At 43.1% G+C, this 20,411-nt stretch overlaps 1 protein-coding gene across 2 annotated transcripts in view; it reads right to left on the bottom strand.

The window, feature by feature from the left end:
• Positions 1-20,411, bottom strand: part of FLT3 (fms related receptor tyrosine kinase 3) — an 842,728-nt gene that overhangs the window by 35,115 nt on the left and 787,202 nt on the right. For both annotated transcript variants that reach the window (XM_069639890.1, XM_069639891.1), the window contains exon 23: positions 5,663-5,768. In XM_069639890.1, coding sequence (XP_069495991.1) covers positions 5,663-5,768 — 106 coding nt within the window. The remainder of the gene's footprint in view (positions 1-5,662; positions 5,769-20,411) is intronic.

Below are 20,411 nucleotides of genomic sequence, written 5' to 3'. Positions count from 1 at the left end.
CCATGGAGCCTCCGTTAGTTAATCAGTCTGGCCATGGCAGGGGGGAAGCTTGGTCCTCTCCCTTCCAGGAGAGGACATGGTGTATTCCTGTCTATCACATTCCCACTAAATATGACAGGGCGGACTGTGCCTGTAGGCTGTGTCCACCCAGATTACACAGGTCTATGCGTTTGTCATGGTGTGAGCATAGGGAAAAGTGTTTTGATTAGCCCCACACATTTTCCTGAGGTTGGTCTACTATCATTCCGTTTAATTAAAATGTTAAAATAAAAGCCCAGGCTAGCGCACACCCACCATGCGGATCGTCGAATTCCGCACACTAATGGTCTAGTATTTCTTATGTTACAGGCACATATATGAATGAATCAACTTTTAGAGGAATTAAACTTTCAAGTAGACCATTATAGGAAAAAAGAAACACCACATCCGGGCTCCAATTTTTAACACTCTTTTCTTCCAGTTTGTCTTCCTCGGTCTGGATGTCTTTTCCTCGTCTCTCACTCTGGCTACATTCCCTGTGCATTTTAGTGTGTTTTAAATGTATAATAAATTTCGATTTTGAATATCCTGGTCCTTTATGTTTTGATTAGGTGTATGTATAATTGCTTTAGTGAGTTACTTAAATGTTAGGAACACATTGTAGAATGTATAAAAAAGAAGGTAATATTACCCAAGTATTTAATAAGATGCAGTCATACCATTTGACAATTTATCTCATTCACATTTTCTTTTTGTTTTGGCTGAAATTGTTCCCTTTTCTATTGAGTGATTGCACATTCCAATTATGTTTGGGACGTCCTGGAATGATAACCTTCTATCAGAAACTAATTTATAAGGTTATTTTAGGTTTTTCATAATGGGATTTGCTTAGTAAGACAAGTGCAACATTCCTATTGGGACTACATTATATAGTGGAAGCGTTTGTTAGAAATAAACATTGCACAATTTTAAACAGAGCCAGTTCACTGTGTTACTAAAAGCAATTTCCTTTTATTGTGTTTTTAACAAGCTGCTTTTGCTACAAAACACAAACCCTAAAGACATCTATTGCTTTTCTCTGGTGGTTCACCTGTCTCCAACGGCTGGGATGGCTCTGGCAAAGGCCCACTGGCCTACGCAACTCTGACCCACATTGAAAGAGACAGAGACACAGAATGAACCATAAATAGAGAGAGAGAGCGAGGGAGAGACAGATACAGGGATTGAGAAGGAAAGGAAGTGAACAGAGTGAACGAGTGTACAGAGAGTATGAAAGCAGGGGCGTTGCTAGGGGTGGGCTAAGGGGGCTATAGCCCCTGATCTTTTGGTTGTAGCCCCGGATAGAATCTCAGGAGCTACAGCCAAAAGACTAACTAGCCCCCAGTCCTGACAGTTCCGACATCAGCTTAGCCCCGGGTCTTTTCTAGACCTAGCAACTCCCCTGTATGAAAGAGAGAGGCAGAGAGCGAGAGGGATGGAGACAGCGCTAGATCACTATTTGATTCGCAGAAGGCAGCCAATTGCTTTTAAATCACTTTTTCTATTTTTCTTCACACACCACATTTTCATGTATTTACTTCTATTTACACTGGGTTTATCGGGATAATAGACACATTTCGATAATTGTTTTTGGCTTCTAACTTTTTTTTACCAAAACCTATTTACATCATTTGGATCCGTATTTATACCTAGATCATAAAATGCCTCAAAAGCAGTACATGTGAATCATTGGCAGCAGTACATGTAATCATAGACAGCCAGTGGGACTTAAGAAGTAAGTTTGCAAATGAACACATCTTATACAGTTCTATGCGGCCATTTTCGGTGTAATTTGTGATGTGATAGGTGATTCTATCTGTGATGTCATAAACAAAGTGTGGAGGGGTGCTGTATCCTGGTTGGAATTTAGGGTTGGAAGGTGGAATGTGGAGTGTGAGTGTCGGTTCTGGGTGATTAGAGTTGGAGAGGGACTGCGAACTGAGAGGACCGTTGTGGGGCCAATTCCTTGTATCTTGCTTTCTGTTCTAAAGTTACATAAAAAGAAGATTACTAACCACTTCTGATGTTACATGGTTACTTAAAATGGCGACCAGGATGGGATACTGTTTCCACTGCTGATGTTCCCATTAATCCATCGATCCAGATTGGTCCCACCAGTGCTGCCGGTACGTGCTTCCTTCTCCCCGTTGCTGTCGCTTTGCCCGATGCAGACCCTTTATGGAAGCCTGAGATTAGGGGTTGTCCCAACTTCTTGGTACCCTTGCACGCATACTGCTTGCCGTTGTACTCCCATTATGCTGCATCCATACAAACACTAGAGGAAAGACCCAAGTGCGTGATCCTGCATGCAGCCATTATAGATCCATGCATGTTTCAAGACATTTTTCCTAACTACTGAGAACCTTTGAGTGCGGCCATTTTAGGTCCAGTCAATGGTTCCTGGACATTTCATTGTGACAGAGGGTTTATAGAAGTGAAACCGCAGCACGCATTACCATACAATCAATGTGTGTTAATTCAATTACAGCAGTATTCAATACTCATTCTACTCAAGGCGATAAGAAGTCAAAGTGCATATTTGTTTTCTCTCAAATATAAAATAAAAAATGTTTTTCTTCGTTTAAAAAAAGGGAGGCTCCCAGATGACTGCCGTATTTTAGGAAAGGAGGCTCTCCTGAGACTGCAGTGTATTAGGACTGCAGTGAATACACTCTTACTTGAATCTGTCATTGTCATTGTATTACAGACTATGCAGTGTGTTACCATGCATCCTCCCCAACCATTCCTGGCAACGGCAGGAGAACCTCCTATTGCATTCAAGAAATGGAAAGAATCCTGGGGAACTACACAGAGACAATAGACAATGAAAATGTCACAGCAACTAAAAGGAAGAAGTTGCTTCTAAAGTCTTTAGGTCCTGAAGGGCACCGGATCTATGGAGAATTACCTCCTATGAGAATGGGAGAAGGAGATGGAATAGATGAATATGAGTTGGTACTTAATGCTCGGGATACCTATTTACCACCCCAAGACAAATGTAGCAGTAAACAGATATTATTTCTACACAAGAAAACAAGAAATGAGTGAAACGGTGGATGAATACTTGAGCGCCCTGAAGAAACTGGCTGTCACTTGCAACTTCGGGAGAGGCGTGACACAAGCTGTGGTGATTCGAGATCAAATCATAATTCACACCAACAGTATTGTAGTCCAAGAAAGACTATGCATGTGTCGTGATCTGTCTTTGGATGAAACAATAGCAATTGCTAAAAAGGTAGAACATACAGCAACTTGCAGCAAGGCAATTAAGGACCGAGACAAAAACTTGGCGACTAAATCTGTCAAACTGAATCCTATGAAGCGTAAGGAAGTATCCAAGCAGACGACAAACATCAGGAGCAAAGATGGGAGAAGTAAAGAATCAACAAAGTCTACCGCTATCACTGAAAATAATGGAGATAATAGTGAAAGAAGAGCTGTTTTTGGAAAATAGTTTCAATGTGGAAAAAAGGGGCATTATGCTAATTCTCAATTTTGCCCCACGTTAAACAAAAAATGTTCTAATTGTCGAGTAAAGGGTCATGTTAACACAGTATACAGAAATAGGAGACCCAAGCAAAAGGTTGAATGTGTTCAAGAAGGGGATGACAAAGATGATGAAGGGGAGGAACATGAAGTAGAAGTGGTTACTATGGTGAGGTGCAATGGCAAGAATTTTGCTCCCAAAAGCATATTTTGTATTGCTGGTATTCATTCTGTACTTACAGCGGACTCTGGTTCACCATATACTATTATAACAAAAGAAAAGTGGCAAGACTTATGTAGAAAGGGTTACAATCTGGTTTTAAAGAAACCAGACATTAGGAACCCTGGTGCCTTTGAGGGTTCAGTGATCTAAATGTTGGGTTATAGACTTGCTTTGGTTGAATTTAAAGGCAGATTGGCGGAAGACAAGGTGTATGTAGTGTTTAAAGGTGTGAATGTTCTAGGCTGGGAGGACCAGGCCAAACTCCAAATCAAACTCAATCCGTTATGTCCAGAACCAGTTTCTATTGTGGTGGCAAACAATAAGGATGGAGGATTCAAGTATGTTAGAGGAGAGGAAAAATAATTATCCCCTAATGTATTCAAGGAGAGTATTGGTAAACTTCAGGGTTACAAACATAAAATCCAGTTGAAATCTGGAGTTAAACATATGCCACATACAGTAAGGCACATACCTATAGCTTTCAGAGATGATGTGAAGGCAGAGCTACAAAGATTGAAGAGTGAAGGAGTAATTTAAGAGGTGGATGTGCCCGAGTGGGTTCCTCATATACATCAGGGCATATCGAAGAATATTAGAAATATATGTTAGGTTTGTATTATCTTGCTGTTAGAGGTGAAATTCTTGGACCGGTGCAAGACAAACCACAGTGAAAGCATTTCAGAAGACGATCAAATACTGTCGCAGTTCCGACCATAAACGATGCTGACTAGTGATCCAGCATCATTATTCACATGACCCGCCGGGTCTTGATGTTTCCGAGAGAGTATGGTTGCAAAGCTGTAACTTAACCAAAGTATACATTTCGGCTTATTCCGTATGCATTTCAACCTTTTGCTTACTACTGTAAATCTCTCCAGCATTGCCGCTGCATACACCAAATTAACAACATAAAATAATGCAACATGCTGATCTTACACACACTGGGGCTCAGTGTGTTTAAAGTGTAAATTGCATGGAGAGGAGATCCAGCATTTGCAGTTCTGTAAACCTGGGTCCCCTCAATGCAATTTACATAATTTTCTCTATGGAAGGTAAGTGCACGAAGTGTAAATGCATTCACAATGCATTCCTATGGAATCTGTCTGCTTTTATCAGCTGCTAACAACAGGTGGGTTCTGAAAAATAACACGCTGGTGTTAATGTCTGTCTTTGGCAGGTGCAGCATATTCGGTAGACGGAAGTGGTAATTACAATGGGGGTCATTACGAGTTGGGCGGTAAGGGGTTAACGGCGCCGGTAAAGGTGCCAGAGCCGTCAACCCCTTACCGCCCTATTACGAGGTCTCCTCGCGGGACCCGGTAAGGCTGCCTGGTAAAACCAGACGTCCTTAGTGACCCCGCAAGCAGACCAGGGTGCTAACAACGGGCCTGTTACTAACGGGCCGTTGTTAGCACCCTCCCCATTCCCATGGGGGCTCAAATGGGAATGGGGATGTACCGAGTCCGGGTTCCTTGAATGAGGAATTACCGGCCCCTCCAATGTTGGAATGGCCTGGCAATTCCTCATTTAAGGAACCCTGTGCGCGGTGCTATTAGCGGCATGGTTACCTCCTACTGTGTAATGACCCCCAATGCCTGCAAAAATATCAAACATCCCCCAAAGGCTAAAAAGGTTACAAAAGCTGGTATAGACCTTTTACGCATGGTTTGAATTCCCATTTTTGCACTCAGTGGACTAGCAAAGTGAGCCCCATAACTACATTGTTCAATCTGTTTTTGCGCTGCACTATGAGGATTCAAAGGTAGCCATTAGAATTCCTTGCTGTTTAGGCTCATAGCAGTAAACACGCTGTGCAGTGCAGGCAGAGGGGTCCCACATAGGGCATCTATGCATTCACCATAACCAGCTCCACAGGGCATTATTTTCACACAAAATATGTTTTCAAGTGCAATGTATTCATGCTAATCAACATACCACTTCTTCAAAGGCTGACAGTTGACACCCCAAAAACGAAACGAGCTGAGAAAATGAGGGTCTTTTGTTGGAGGCATATGACCAGCAAGACTGCATCACAATGTATCTGTTGAAGAAATAAGGTCATCGATCAATGTGCACACCTACATTAACAGTTACAAAACAAAATATAGACAAACCAATGGCTTCCTTGTTGTATGCGCTGATAAGTTATGTTATTTTACAATAATAGGCTTTAACACAGTGTCAAATCAGTTTTGTCGAGAAGAGTTTATCGAGTTCGATTTGACCTAATTTTATTTTTGTGGTAGCATTTGCCTCAAATATATGCAGGGGGAGACCTCTGCAGTCCTCCCCCATATGCCCACTACATTATTTATTCACCTAATCCCACCCCACATATATTTGTGGCATAATTCGTTATAATACTTTTTATGAAATCAAATTCAACGAAATCTGCCATGGCAAAACCTCCCTATCCTGTCAAATCACCAGTGTAGTAATTTCATAGCACCTAAGCTTGTCATTTGAGTGGAAAATTGTTCCCCCGTCAGAGGTATCCAGAGCTTCGTCTGCTCGAGCAAAGAAAATGAGAAAGTGCTATATAAGAGGATGGGAAAGCAAGAACTATCAAGAGCACCTGAGGACATACATTCATGTAGGCCTCCAAGTACAAATTATAATTCCAACTCTTAAGCAGAAATACGTTAGCAGGTTGTGATAAAAAGAGCCTCAACTCAGTTGCTTAATAAATACAATTACATTCTATAGTTCAGATTATTGGATCTATAGACAGATACTCACAAACTTAATGGCGGCCATAGAAAGGGAAAAGGGACTACACGTAGTCCATTCTCCACAATCCTTGGGGCCCATTTTTTTTTTTTGCTTGAGTCGAGAATCAGTTAACACACCGTTTCTCAACTTGAGTACAAATACTATTAGTACCCCGCTACAACGTGCCGGAGTACTAATAAAGCAATAGAACTGAAGAACAGGGGTCATTATCAATTGGGTAATGCCCCTGAGGCAATAATTACAAGTTGAGGAACATATTCAGGGTATGTTCGGAGAGACCGTTTCAGGGAGATTTGAAACAACTTGTGGTACCACGACAGCCTAGAAAAGCTTCTTGAAAGGATAGTGTGTAGCTTTTGACCTGCAGTGACCAGCATGTACATCCAGCGATGAGGATGTGAGATAAATCACTGGTGGGAAGAGATGGAATCCAGCCAATCCAATCCTGATCCCTGAAGGTGACCCACTTTTCTGAGGTATGTCAGATGCTGACAGAATCTGGAGTAACTGAGATAAAAGTGAGAACATCACCACCGCCAAGAGGCCTGAGCAAAGGGTCACAGTACCTGGAGGCAGAAATCTAGAAGTTGTGCTGTCCTATGTGAGTTGAGGGAGAGGGAGTTGAGGGAGAGGAGTGAACAATCAGTTTTCAAAGCTACAGGGGACTGTCAACAGGGGAAACGAGAAGCACAGTGAAAGTCCATCGCGAGACAGAGAAGAAGCCTGCCTCCAGGAGAAGGGGCAGTGAGCATCAACAAGCAAAAAGGAAGTAGAACCACAAGTCAAGGAGAAATCGGATTCTTATGGCAAGAGAAACAAGGGCCCAAAGCTTCTTGGCACGTGGCATTTGGAACTATGAAACCACTGGAAAATTGAGTTACAAGCTCCACGACGAATTGTGAATATATTTGCATAAGAGAGCACTGCATGTTGAGAAACTGAGTCACAACTTGAGATAACATTCAGAAATCATTTGTGTAAAGAAATTCTGCATTTTGGTAAACTGAGACACAAGTCCCAGAGTACATCGAGACATTCTTTGTTTAAAGAAATGGTGCATATTGTCAACCTGAGTTGCAAGTCCCAGAGTGGATTGCATAATAATGTTTTAAGGAAATGATGCATGTTAGGAAACGGAGTGGCAAGTCCCAAAGTAAGCTGAAAAATACTTTATGTAAAGAATTACTGCATGTCGGGAATTGAGTCAAAAGTCCCAGAGCAAATCATATGGATTAAGAAGCTCTGCATGTCGGGAAACTGAGAGACAAATCACACAGAAAGCTAAGAGTGAAGAAGTGGTGCATGTTGGGAAACTGAGGGACAAATCACACAGCAAGCTAAGAGTGAAGAAGTGGTGCATGTTGAGAAACCCAGCATTCTCACAAGAAATTGAGAAACAATTTGTAGAAAGACAATGCATGTTGTAAAAAAAGTCCCAAGACCCACAATGAAATAAAGAGTATTCAGCTCAGGTGTCTGTTGAATGTTGTGAAAGTGAGACTGAATTACCCATTGTACTGAGAGAACTTCATCCCATCGAAAGGAGATAACAGAATGGCAAATGACCACCTCGAAGCATGTTCCTCGCCAAACCCTTATTGTTTCTTCTGATGAAGTCCATTGAAAAGTCTGTCATCCTTTGGTTTTGCATTTACTCTCTCTGGGTGCTTAGACCACTCTGGGGCCAATTCAAAGTGTTGAGGGAAAAGGTAAGAAGGGGTGTGTAAGTGAGTGGTAGATGGCAGAAGGATAAGAAACGGAAGTTATTGTTGTTTTGTTTGAGCAAAGAGAGGAATAAGAGCAGTGCTTCCAAGCTCCTGGAACTATTAACTGCTGAAATCAAAGCTAGTTTGCCACAGAACACAGAATGAGCATTCATGGTCCAAAAGTGATGTGCTCCAGTTCAGGGCGCACTGCAAGCAAAAACCTCAAAACAGCCAGCAATGACTTACTCTTCTGGCGTGGTGGCCGGGGCCCTTGAGGACTGGATCATGTGAGGGTGAGATTCAGTTTCAGGGTTCTGTGCTGGGTGCTATGTCTTGAGTCTGGTCCCCTAGCTGTCCTCAAGATATGTTGCAGCACTGGAGAATGGTGTCTGGAAGCCTTGTAACAAATCACAAACACAGGCATTGCTCTTGGAAATCCTAAAAACCATAATTTTTCAACGCCATGCCATTACAGAAGGGGAAAAATGAAATGCAAATTAGACTTGGTGCTACCCCCAAAAGGGGCCATCCTGCCTGAACTGCTAGGTCACACCCCATTTGCACGAGATCGCAAGAAACCGAGGCATGTTTTAGCTTCACTGGGCATCATCTATGAGGTGTAGTTTGGGTCTGTAAGCACAGGAAGCTCAGCAACGATGACTGGGCATACCCGTACCACATAAGATGATGATTGCAACACTAAAGATTGATGGCAGGGAGGCTTGGAATGAATCATAACCACCTGCATTGCTTTGGGCAATTCTACAAACCACTGTTTTTCAGACTGCCATGCATTACAGAAGGGGAAGGAACATCCGCAAACCAGGCTTGGGTCTGCCCCAAAAGGGGCAGTCCAGCCCAAACTGCTAAGACCCATCTCTTCTGCATGAGATCACAAGCAACACCAGACATGTTTCAGCCTTAGTGTGCATCCTCCTGAGCTGTGGATTGGGTCTCGAGGGCACAACAGGCTCAAGGCCCTCATTTGGGAATACACATCCCACTTAAATGACAATTGAAACACTGAAGTGATGGGTGAAAGGCTTGGAATAAATCACAAGCACAAACATTGATCTGGACAGTCCTCCAAATCATTGTTTGTCAACCTGCCATGAAGTTGCAGAAGGGTGGAGACTATATTCAAATCAGGCTTGGCCCTACCCCAAAATGGCAGCCCAGACCACTCTGCTAGGTCACATCCCTTCTGCACAAAACCACAAGCAACCCCCCACACATGTTTTAGCCACATTGGGCAACATCAGCGAGGTGTAGCATGGGTCACTAAGCAAAGCAAGCTCCAGGCCCACATCCAGGCATATCCCACCCAAATAGTAGTTTGCGCTTGACTACTCCCATTTCTGGAAGTGGCAGGCTTATTTCGAATATGGCTGCTCCCCTTCTGTAGCGGCACAGATGGGTTATAAAAATGTGGTGCGGAAGGTGGCCCAAAACATTGCCATTGGTTAAGGTTAATTCAAGACCTTCCACCCCTCACTTTCTTTTGGCCATAATTTGTCCTAAGATGTCCCAACATTCTTTTTGGGAGTGTGTGTGGTTCTGTGGACCCCGGCCCCACTTAAGTCATTTCTTGGCACAGTTGGTAATCATCTGCATATATGTGCTGCCATTTTCCATCTTCTCTCCCTGTGCTTAATTTGCGCGATACTGTTTTTATTGCATTATATATTTTATTTAATTGGGGTGCATGGGACATTCCAAACAATAACTTTATGTTTAAAGAACAAGGCATTACAGGACAATCTGCAAAATCAAACATGCCCCTATTTAAAAATCAAATTATTGCTAAAAGATTTGCTTGAAGCCTTCAATTACACATATATTTCCTTGTATATGGATCAAGGGAACATATATCACCATCATCATCATCATTTAGCTTGTATTCGACAATTCGTCTTTTTCAAAAAAACACATAAAATCACAATTATAATTAACAATTACTAATAGCTTCATGATTAATAAAAGTACATGAAATAACATCAATAACATCGGGATTGTGCAGAGGGTGGATAGAAAATACATATATAATTGTATATCAAGACCCAGGTAGATGTGCAATTTGCATAAAGTGAATTTATAAACGTTTAGCATCAATATTTTTTTTTATCCTCTAGCATCAATATTTTAAAGTGCATGAGAACAATAAAGTGCATGAGCATCCCTCAAAAAGAGATTCCATTTCCATAGATATTAGTCATTATTACAACTGATATTAGGTTTGTTGTATTCAGCATAATTATTGCAAGAGTAAATTCTATTTCCCTCTGTTTTCAGTATTCTCGCTCTTGTGCGCCGGGCCATGCCTGGTGAATGTAGTTTGCCACAAAATATACTATGTTGATGCCATCACAATGCCTGAACAACGTGAGTGCCTTGGTTGTTCGACGGATACTGTGTGCATTACAAATGGTCTTTAGGTATTTACTCCCAGCTATGCCCTGACAAAAAAAGAAGTGATCCAAGGATTCCCTAGCTGAACCGCACACCAGGCAAACATAATTTCTAGCAGTGTCCCATTTCCTTGCGCAGTATGCCAGATGCCACAGACGACTTGCTAGCCAACTATGTGTCACCCATTGCAAACCCACTACAAGCATTAAAGGGATGGTCTAGTAAAAAAATGTATTTAAAAAATAGATAGGCAACATAAAAAAAAAAAAAATACTAGCATTCTCTTTTTTTAAACTTCCTATGTAAAATTTTGAGCTATTCAAGCTCAAAATTCGCAAAAGCAAGCACATGGGCGCATCCATTTTGTGAAATGGAGGCCCTCCTGTGCTGGCTTTTGCTTTTGCGGCACTAATGAAGGAAAAGCCAGCCAGCTGTAGTAAACAAAAGCTACCGCTGGGTGGCTTTCCCTTCATTAGTGCTGTAGGCGGAGGACGGGGACCGGAGACCAGAGCAGGGAAGCTGCAGCTGAATCTCGGTAAGTGCTATTTATTTTTTTTTAAAAAATAAGCACTAGCTCGTTGTATTCATGTTTGCGGTCGCTTTTGAAGCGATCGCAAACATAAATACAACGTTATTGTGTTGGAAAACGCTGCGTTTTTTTTTTCCGAGTTTCTCAGGCTCCTCGGAGGAGCCTGAGAAACTCGGAAAGAAAATCAGCAGTGTTTTCCAACACAACCGCGTTGTTTCTGCCTGAATCTGCTTTCCCATTTGGCCCCAAATGGGAAAGCAGATTCAGGCAGTAACAACGCGGCATTGCAGAAAACAACCGCGTTGTTTCTGCCTGAATCTGTTTTCCCATTTGGGGCTCTCGGGCTCCCCACGGGGAGCCCGAGATCCCCAAATGGGAAAGCAGATTTAGGCGGACACAACGCAGCATTTAGCATTTCCCATTTGGTTCTCTCGGGCTCCCCACGGGGAGCCCGAGAGCCCCAAATGGGAAATCAGCTGTAGGTAGAAACACTACGCGGCATGTAAACATAACCGCGTTGTGTTTCTGCCTGCTGTGGCTTTCACTTTGTGTCTCCGGTGCTCCCCTGGGAGCACCGGAGACCCAAAGTGATAGTCACAGCAGGCAGAAACACACGCGGTTGTGTTGGAAAACGCTGCGGTTTTTCTTTCCAAGTTTCTCAGGCTCCTCCGAGCCGGAGGAGCCTGAGAGACTTGGAAAGAAAAACCGCAGCGTTTTCCAACACAATAACGTTGTATTTATGTTTGCGGTCACTTCAAAAGCGACCGCAAACATAAATACAACGTTTTTAAAGCTGCAGTTTTATTTCTAAGTTTTCCGGGCTCCTCCAGCCCGGAAAACTTAGAAAAAAAAACGCAGCTAGTGCTTATTTAAAAAAAAAAAAATAGCACTTACCGAGATTCAGCTGCAGCTTTCCAGCTCTGGTCTCTGGTCCCCGTCCTCCGCCTACAGCACTAATGAAGGGAAAGCCACCCAGCGGTAGCTTTTGTTTACTACAGCTGGCTGGCTTTTCCTTCATTAGTGCCACAAAAGCAAAAGCCAGCACAGGAGGGCCTCCATTTCACAAAATGGATGCGCCCATGTGCTTGCTTTTGCGAATTTTGAGCTTGAATAGCTCAAAATTTTACATAGGAAGTTTTAAAAAAGAGAATGCTAGTATTTTTTTTTATGTTGCCTATCTATTTTTTAAATAACATTTTTTACTAGACCATCCCTTTAACCAATTCGACCTCCATGGCTTCCTGTGCAATTCTCTTAATTTTTCCAATTCATTTCTGATGATGCCCAAGGGGTTATTCCATAGCTCGTCCAGGTTCAGCTCCCTCAAGGATTTTTTGACATGAACCAACCAGGGCAGTGATCTGCCACCCTCAGAATAGAACATATGTATAACTGCCTCGCGGTACACCTTGAGCTCGGGTGTTAACCACAATCTCTCCCAGTATGATATTGGCCTAAGGCCGACATCACTGTGACTCGTTCTAAGACCCAACTCTAGGTAGACAGAGTAGCCATAGCATGCTGTTGACATACCAAGCAGACGTTTGAGAAAACATCATTCTGCCATGCCCAGTCTGCTATTGGCTGAATATCACCAGGCCTCCACACCATCCAGTACTGCATATTTTGCCTGAGCAGCATACATTGTAAGGGCTGGCGCGATCGCACCATGGCCCTGGGCAAGAAAGAATCTCCAAATTGCCCCCCATACTTATTTAATGATGAGCTAGATTTGACCATTTGGGATGTCCAATCACCATGATCGTTTAGTCTCACCTCCAGATAATCATAGCATCAAACTTGTTCCAAGGCAGTTCTGTTAATGCTCAATTTAATCTTGGTAAATTTTCCCTGTGTTTATCTCAAATTTGAGCTCAGTGCATTTTTCAACAAATGCCTTGGGTGTGGTGTCCAGCCCCCTTGCAGATGTAGATAAGAGCACAGCATTATCTGCAACAAGTAGTATTGGAATTGCCTCTAAACTGAGTTTGGGTTGATCCAGGCATTTCAAACTAACATACTGTATTACTTCATCTATATATATTAGAAAAAGAAAAGGGGCAAGGACACATCCCTGCCTCACCCCTCTAGATAACATAAATGGATCAATCAGTTCGCCCCCCCAGGCCCCATCGCACTCAGGCTTTATTGGGCGAAGAGGTTTATAATGATTTGCAGTAGGTTACCAGGGACCCCCCTTCTGTCCACAATGGACCACAGCATATCCAGTGACACACAGTCAAAAGCAGTCTTGAGATCAATGAATGCAGAATACAGGTTCATATTTCTCAAAGCAGTATATTACTGTATGACCAGTTGTTGGCGGAATACTTGTTCCATGGTACTAATTATTGGCTGAAAGCCTGTTTGCAGGTGGTCAACCAGTTCTACAAAATATTTAAACAAAGACCAGGTGTATGAAATCTTGTGTACAGAGGACCATATAATCTCAATGTAAAAGGAGAGAACATATGCAATTCACACCTTTTTTATAGTTCCCTTCAAATAGCAAATGTATTATTAAGAATCAAGTGAATAAAAAGTTGAATGAAAAAAATGGTTTTAGCTAATGAAAAAAAATAGTAGGCAAATATTACAAAAATATAAAATGCTGACTATTAAAAACACAGGTTATTCTCAAAATTAACCTTGAGGAGAATGATTATAAAAACATACTTATAAACAGAAAATGTATCAACAACGAATAAACAAATTATCAACAAACAATATGATCACAATACATAAGCATTTATACGCACAACATTTCATGTGATAGATGATAGAATTAATCAGTCATTACCACTTGTTTTAAAATGAATAGCCTAACAAAATTAATATAGGCCAATGTTATCCCAACATGTTTCTTTCCTTCAGTCTCGTTCTTATTTGGTTTATGACATTCTTCAGGGGAATATTCAGTTGTCAGTGTTCTGTTTATATGGTAAAGTTGCTTGACTAGATGATGTCAATCCCTGTTAGGCTGTCGCTGCACTACAGGGGCTCGAGATTGTCACCGACTTCATCCGGGTGATACCTGCCTGACCGGCATTTGCCTCATGGATAACATTGGTGGTCCCCCTGGTCAGCGTTCCAAGTCCACGGGGTGCGTGGTCGACAAACCAACTGGCCCTATAAGGATTATTGGCTGTTGGCCTGATTGCTATTCTAGACCTGGGGGTGGGGGGATAAACCCAGAGCTCGATGGACAGCAATCCTTCCATCAGACAATCACTTAAAAAAAAAAATCAAGATCATATCGTCACAACTATGGGGCATGCTCTGTCTCACACACTTAATTAGTTCACTCCTAATGATGGATCTGCATCCTCTTACATGCCTAAAGTAGTGAATGCACTTATTAATCAGTGACTCCTGTGTTTTGAAAAAAGTCTATTTGCGACTTTTCCTACATTGTGTAGAGTGACAGATGAATTATTCTGCAATGCCCCAATAGCACAAGAATCATCAGGACTGTTAGAGTGCCACCCGGGAAGCATTCACCCACTCTCCCATGCTCCTATGCCCCAAGGGAATCGAGTTTGGCAGGCTAATCCTAAGTGCCATAGGTTTTGGGATATTTAGGTTATGCAAACTTGGATTTCCACCTGTGAGATTAAGGGAGCTTCTCTGGCCACCTATATGCCTTCTTGCCACTCTATTAGGCATAGTTCCCCCTCACCCCCTCGACTTTGGCTTTTCAATAATTATGCTTACTGAAGCAGAGACATCTTTGGGAGCTATCTCATTCGATGAGCTATTATTTGACCTGTGGCTTATGATGCTAGGGGCATCCTTATCTACAAACACCAAGGATAACCTCTCCTTAATGCATGTCAATTCAGTGCCAAAAAGGTGAAAATGTTCCATCATTACTTTTTCCATTGACCCACCCATGATTGTCAGTGATCGGAGGTCATCCTGTAGTGTTGGTAGGGTGTCATTACCTAATCCCATCTGTGATGTGCTTGATACACCAGCACCATCAGTTTGGGTGCCTTTGCTAATGTCCATATGCTGATACTTTTCCTGTACTACATCAATTGCTTCTCTAGTAGCCCCTGTGGCAGTACATCTCTCTTTTTGTTTAATATTATTGTCACCTGGGTACTGCTCATCCCCCAGGGCCTGATATCTATTAGAAACTGGGACCATCATTTCTATGTCACCTTCACACTCATCCAGAGTCATTGAGGAACCCTCTCCCAACCTCTCTGTTCTCACCTTCCTTTGGCATCAAGTACTCTATATGGGCTAGGATTAGCAGATTCTCACCATTTGGGTGTAGTTCAATGACCTGAGCCACATTGTTTCTACTAACTGTAATGGTGAGGACATCGTTTTCCCCCTTCCTGCCCTTCATATTTCCCTTCATATATTCCCTTTATATATATCAGTCTTTTTGCTTTACACAACGCCCCAAGATTTTTGATTGGGGTAGGGGTTTTAGTATGGGCGCTACACTTTCTGGGAGAATTTCTGTGCTTTCAATAACAGATGCACAGTTGCATAGTTTAGTGCTGCTGCAGGCCTTTGGCAAATTGGGGCGTCTATTGTTTTGACATTTGGCCCTTCAATATCATGTAAAAAGGTCTTTGACTTCGGCTATGAGTGTACTTATATCCCTTATTGGGTCAAATAATTTAAACACTCGCTTGAACCTCCCTACCCCATTGGGGAAATAGGCTGGACAGCTTTTCTTTCAGTCATTTTTGCCTTCCAGGACAAGAAAACACAAAAATACCCTAGGAATATCAAAAACAAAACAGTTAAAAATGCAAATAACGAAATAACGAATTAAAACCAAAATCTTTAAAACCAGATTATTGAAATGACATAAAACTGAGATAAGAAATTTAAAATATTAGTATGTTAAATAGTATTTAAATAACACACTCTCTGTAGCAAAATTCAGAACAAATCAATAGCCCAAGTTCTTGTTGTAGAGGGAAAATTGAACAAGTAGCCTGGATTATCCCTGCTCCCAACAGGATTTACAATGCAATGTACTGTGGTAGCAATATGAGACTTGCTGAAAAATGTAGGTAGTGGAGGAGCGCCTTACAGCTTAAGGAGCACACTTAGTCCGGGACCCCTCCTCCTCTCACTTAGCCAGATATGCAGTTTTTCCAATTTGCTCCCACTAATTTACAACCTAAAGCTCATGATTGTGAGGCCCTAATATAAGTTCCTGTAATTACTATTCCACACTCAGTCACTCTGGAACTCCACAATCACAGCCACACCTATACAGTCTCTTACAAACCCAAGCTGAACCTTGGTCCCTGAGGGCTGTGATGAGGTTGTGGGGAGAACATTTGTGATGGACAGTAGTGCCAACCAGGATGCATACAGAGCGGGGATCCTCAAGAGCCACAGAAGAAATAGGCACTCCTACCCTCAAGGAAAGGCCACCCATTCAATATAGGATTAATACAAACGGTGTGAGCCTTTCCAAAGAGACATGAATGCTACTTGACACACACCCTTCCTTAGGACAATCAATAAGGGTACAGGAACTTCAAGGGGACATAATATAGACCTTAAAATGAATATCATAGGTTACACAAAGTTATTACAAGAATTACCCTGAACAGGGGCTTGCCTGTTGGTACACTGCACCCAGCCTGAAACCTAATCTGATGAGTAAAAATGTTGGTCTTGGTAAGAGAAGACAACAGAAATAAAACACTAAATAACTATGGGCAAAATACCTAGGAAATGATACAGTAAAGATAAGGCATCAAATTTATGGCAGAATTACCTGAGAAACATTAGGGTCCATAACGGGCTGTAAATACTGAGGACTGTTGAGAGAATGGTGCCTCTAGGCACTGTCTCTCTGTTTATGCTGTGCTGATTGCCATAGGATTTGCGCAACACGCACCAGCGGTTTAGAGGAAAGGACCTCACCGTGGCAGTGTGCGTTGTGCTGAATCTGGAAGATGTCTCCCGTGGGAGGAGAGCCCTGTGGCAATCCGGGGACACTGTTTCACCATGCCCCCAACCTTCAGTGCAACAGGTGAGTTTGGCTGGCGGCAAGCGGGAATCCCACTCGCTGCTGCTGATTCCTAACAGCATTCCCCCTCAAGAGCCCACCAACAGGGAATGGGGTACTGACAGGGTCTGGCTTGGAAATATTTTTTTGGTGTGAAATTGTTTCACCAGACGAGGGCCATAAGGTCCCCTACTGGGACCCAAATCCATTCTCCCGCACTATACCCCTTCCAGTGAACCAAATATTGGAAGGAGCGATGATACCAATGGGAATCAATGACACTTTGCATCTCGTATTCATCCTGAGGACCCTCTGCTGGGGGACCAAGTGATTGAGACCTATAGTATATCAGATTCAGTGACAGGCTTTAGTAGGAATGCATGGAATACAGCATGTATTTTATAGGAAATGGATAAACTAGACTCCATAGCGGATGGGTAGATCACCCTGGATATTTTAAAAGGGCCTATGAATTTGGGCTTTAACTTATTGTTGCTTGCAAGCAGTTTAATATGTTTTGTGGATAACTAGACCTGATCGTTTATTTTATACAAAGGAGTAGGTCCCCTCTTTTTATCCGCTTGTATACAAGACTGATTCTGGGACATTTGGAGATGTTCTTTAGCTGTTTTATAATCTTGGTGCCCTAACTCCAGAAGAGCAGTGGCAGAAGGGACCGATCTCAGATGGGGATGGTGTAATGGAAGCGAAGTGGGATCTATAACCATGGACAACTGGAAAGGGGTATCTTCGATGGAGGAATGAAAGGAATCGTTATATGCAAATCCTGCTATAGGGAGTACACTGACCCAATCTTGATAGTGTTCAGTGATAAAACACCTCTAACTCTGTCCACCCATCTGATTTGCCCTCTCCATCTATCACTTTGAGGATGGTAAGCCGTGGAAACATTTAATTTGATGTTAAGCCCCTTGCCTATTGTTCTCCAAAAGGAGGAAATTAATTGGTTACCACGATCAGTAATAATAGCAAGGGGTAGACCATGTAAACGTAAAATGTTTTGGATGAAATATGTAGCCAAGCATGGAGCTGAAGGTACATCCTCAAGGGCTATAAAAATGCACCAGTTTAGTAAAATAATCTATGATAATGAGAATGACAGTGTTTCTTTGTTCTAGTGGGAAATCTGGAATGAAATCCATGGAGCATATCTGCCAAGGTGTCACAATCTGGAGAATGACTTGAAGTCACCGTAAGGGTATTGTCCAAATGCTTCACTTTCCCACCCGAGGCACCACTCTCCTCACCTGAGTCTTCAGGGTCTGAGGCTCCGACGTCGTGTCTGTGGGCAAGGTAATCCTTTTTACTCTTCGTTGTGAATGCTCTGACACGGAATGAAGCCGTGGTGGAACTCTGTATTGGTTACCACCTTGGCTCCGTTCCCGTATGCAGGCGGGTAAGGGGAAAAAGCCCAAAGGCGGAAAAAACCCCTGAGTTGTAGTCGTGGATTGCGATGAGAGATGTAGTTGTCGCTGTAGTGGTAGTGAAATTCAATTGCCTCGGGATCCTTTAGGTAAACAAATCGAAGATCCTTCCGGAGAGGAAATGACAAGGAAGGAAAGAACACTGGCATGTAGCCGGTAAGCGTCAATACGCAGCAGCAGAGGGAAACCGGCGGAGGAGAGGAGCCGCCAGGGAGACGGGAAGGAAGGAGAAAAGAAGGGAGAGAAATCCCCAGAAGGGGGAACAAGAGCGAGCGAGAGAAAAGCACTGGAAGCGTCTCACCGTGAAAACGAAAGGAGACGGTTGCAACGCAAGGAATCATGGGAAGCAGGAAGTAAATAGGCGAGACGAAGAACAGAGGAAAAAACACTAGACCGTAAACAGAGAAACGTGAAAAAAACGTGGTGGCAGTGTTAATGGTGGCGAAGCCGTAACAACGGCATCCATCGCCAACCAAGAGGGTTCATGACAGTATGCCCCCTCTTACTGCCCACCCCGCCCGGCTTACCAGGATGGCTCTGGTGAAATTTAGCTACTAGGCGGGGCGCTTTGACAAAATGCACAGGTTCCCAGGAATCTTCAGACCTGGGATACCCCTTCCAGGAAATGAGATATTGTAAACGTCCCCGGTAGTAGCGGGAGTCACGGATTTTAGAAACTTCATACACCTCCTGGGAGTCTCTGGGTGAAATGTCTTGCAAGGGTTTAGACCTAAAATGTGGTTCAGTTCGTGATTCTTTGAGAAGGGAGGTATGAAACACCGGGTGCACCCGGCGAAGGTAGGAGGGTAGTTGAATCTTGTAAGCCACCGGGTTGATTCTTTCTAGGATGGGAAACGGACCCAGGAATCGAGGAGACAACTTGGAGGACCGGATCCACCTTGGTAAATATTTGGTCGAAAGCCATACCTTCGTCCCTTTAGTCCAAGTGGGGGCCGTTTGGCGATGTTGATCAGCAAGGGTTTTGTAGGTTCTAAGGCTCCTCGCTAGACTGTCTCTGGCCGTCCGGTGAGCCTCAGAAATTTCCGATAAAGCAGCTTCGGCAGCAGGAGAGTTACTGGTGTGAGAAGCAATGGGCCAAATGGACTTGGGATGAAGTCCGTAGTTGCAGTAAAAAGGAGAGATACCCGTGGCAGAGTGTTTGGAGTTGTTGTAGGTGAATTCTGCCGTGGGGAGGAGTTGTACCCAATTATCTTGGAGTCTATTTATGTAGCATCTGAGATATTGTTCCAGAGTGGAATTGAGTCTTTCCGTCTGACCGTTAGTCTGGGGATGGTAGCCAGATGAAAGAGCACGGTCAATACCTAACCGGGAACACAAAGCCTTCCAGAATTTAGAAATATATTGGCTACCCCGGTCCGAAGTAATCTTATCGGGCAAGCCATGAAGACGAAATATATCTCTGGCAAAAACTTCGGCCATGCGATTGGCCGTAGGTAAGCCCTCCAGTGGAGAGAAATGGGCCATCTTGGTGAATGAATCTATAGTTACCATGATGCAAGAACAGGACTCTGATAAGGGTAAATCCACAATGAAGTCAGTAGACAAGTTCCCCCATGGCCTTTGTGGTATGTCAGGCTGAGTAAGGAGACCTAACGGTTTCCCTCTTGGAGATGAAGAAAAAGGGAGCTCCGGCAGGAGATTTTGAAGGTTGAATGAGGCCATTGTGCAGATTCACATCCAGGTAAGTTCGTAAGACCTCCTTCTCGGATCTGGACAAGGAAAACATACGACCGAACGGAACCAGTGCGTTGGGCTCAAGATCAATAGAGCAGTCCTCAGGACGATGGGGTGGTAAAGGTGCTGGCTTGACTTCTGTGAAAACCTCTCTGAAAGCCTCACCAAGATG

This window comes from Ambystoma mexicanum, chromosome 7q, assembly GCF_040938575.1.
Source record: "Ambystoma mexicanum isolate Mex_15411 chromosome 7q, UKY_AmexF1_1, whole genome shotgun sequence".
In the NCBI taxonomy this organism is placed as follows: domain Eukaryota; kingdom Metazoa; phylum Chordata; class Amphibia; order Caudata; family Ambystomatidae; genus Ambystoma; species Ambystoma mexicanum.
This window is presented reverse-complemented; position numbering and strand designations above follow the sequence as displayed.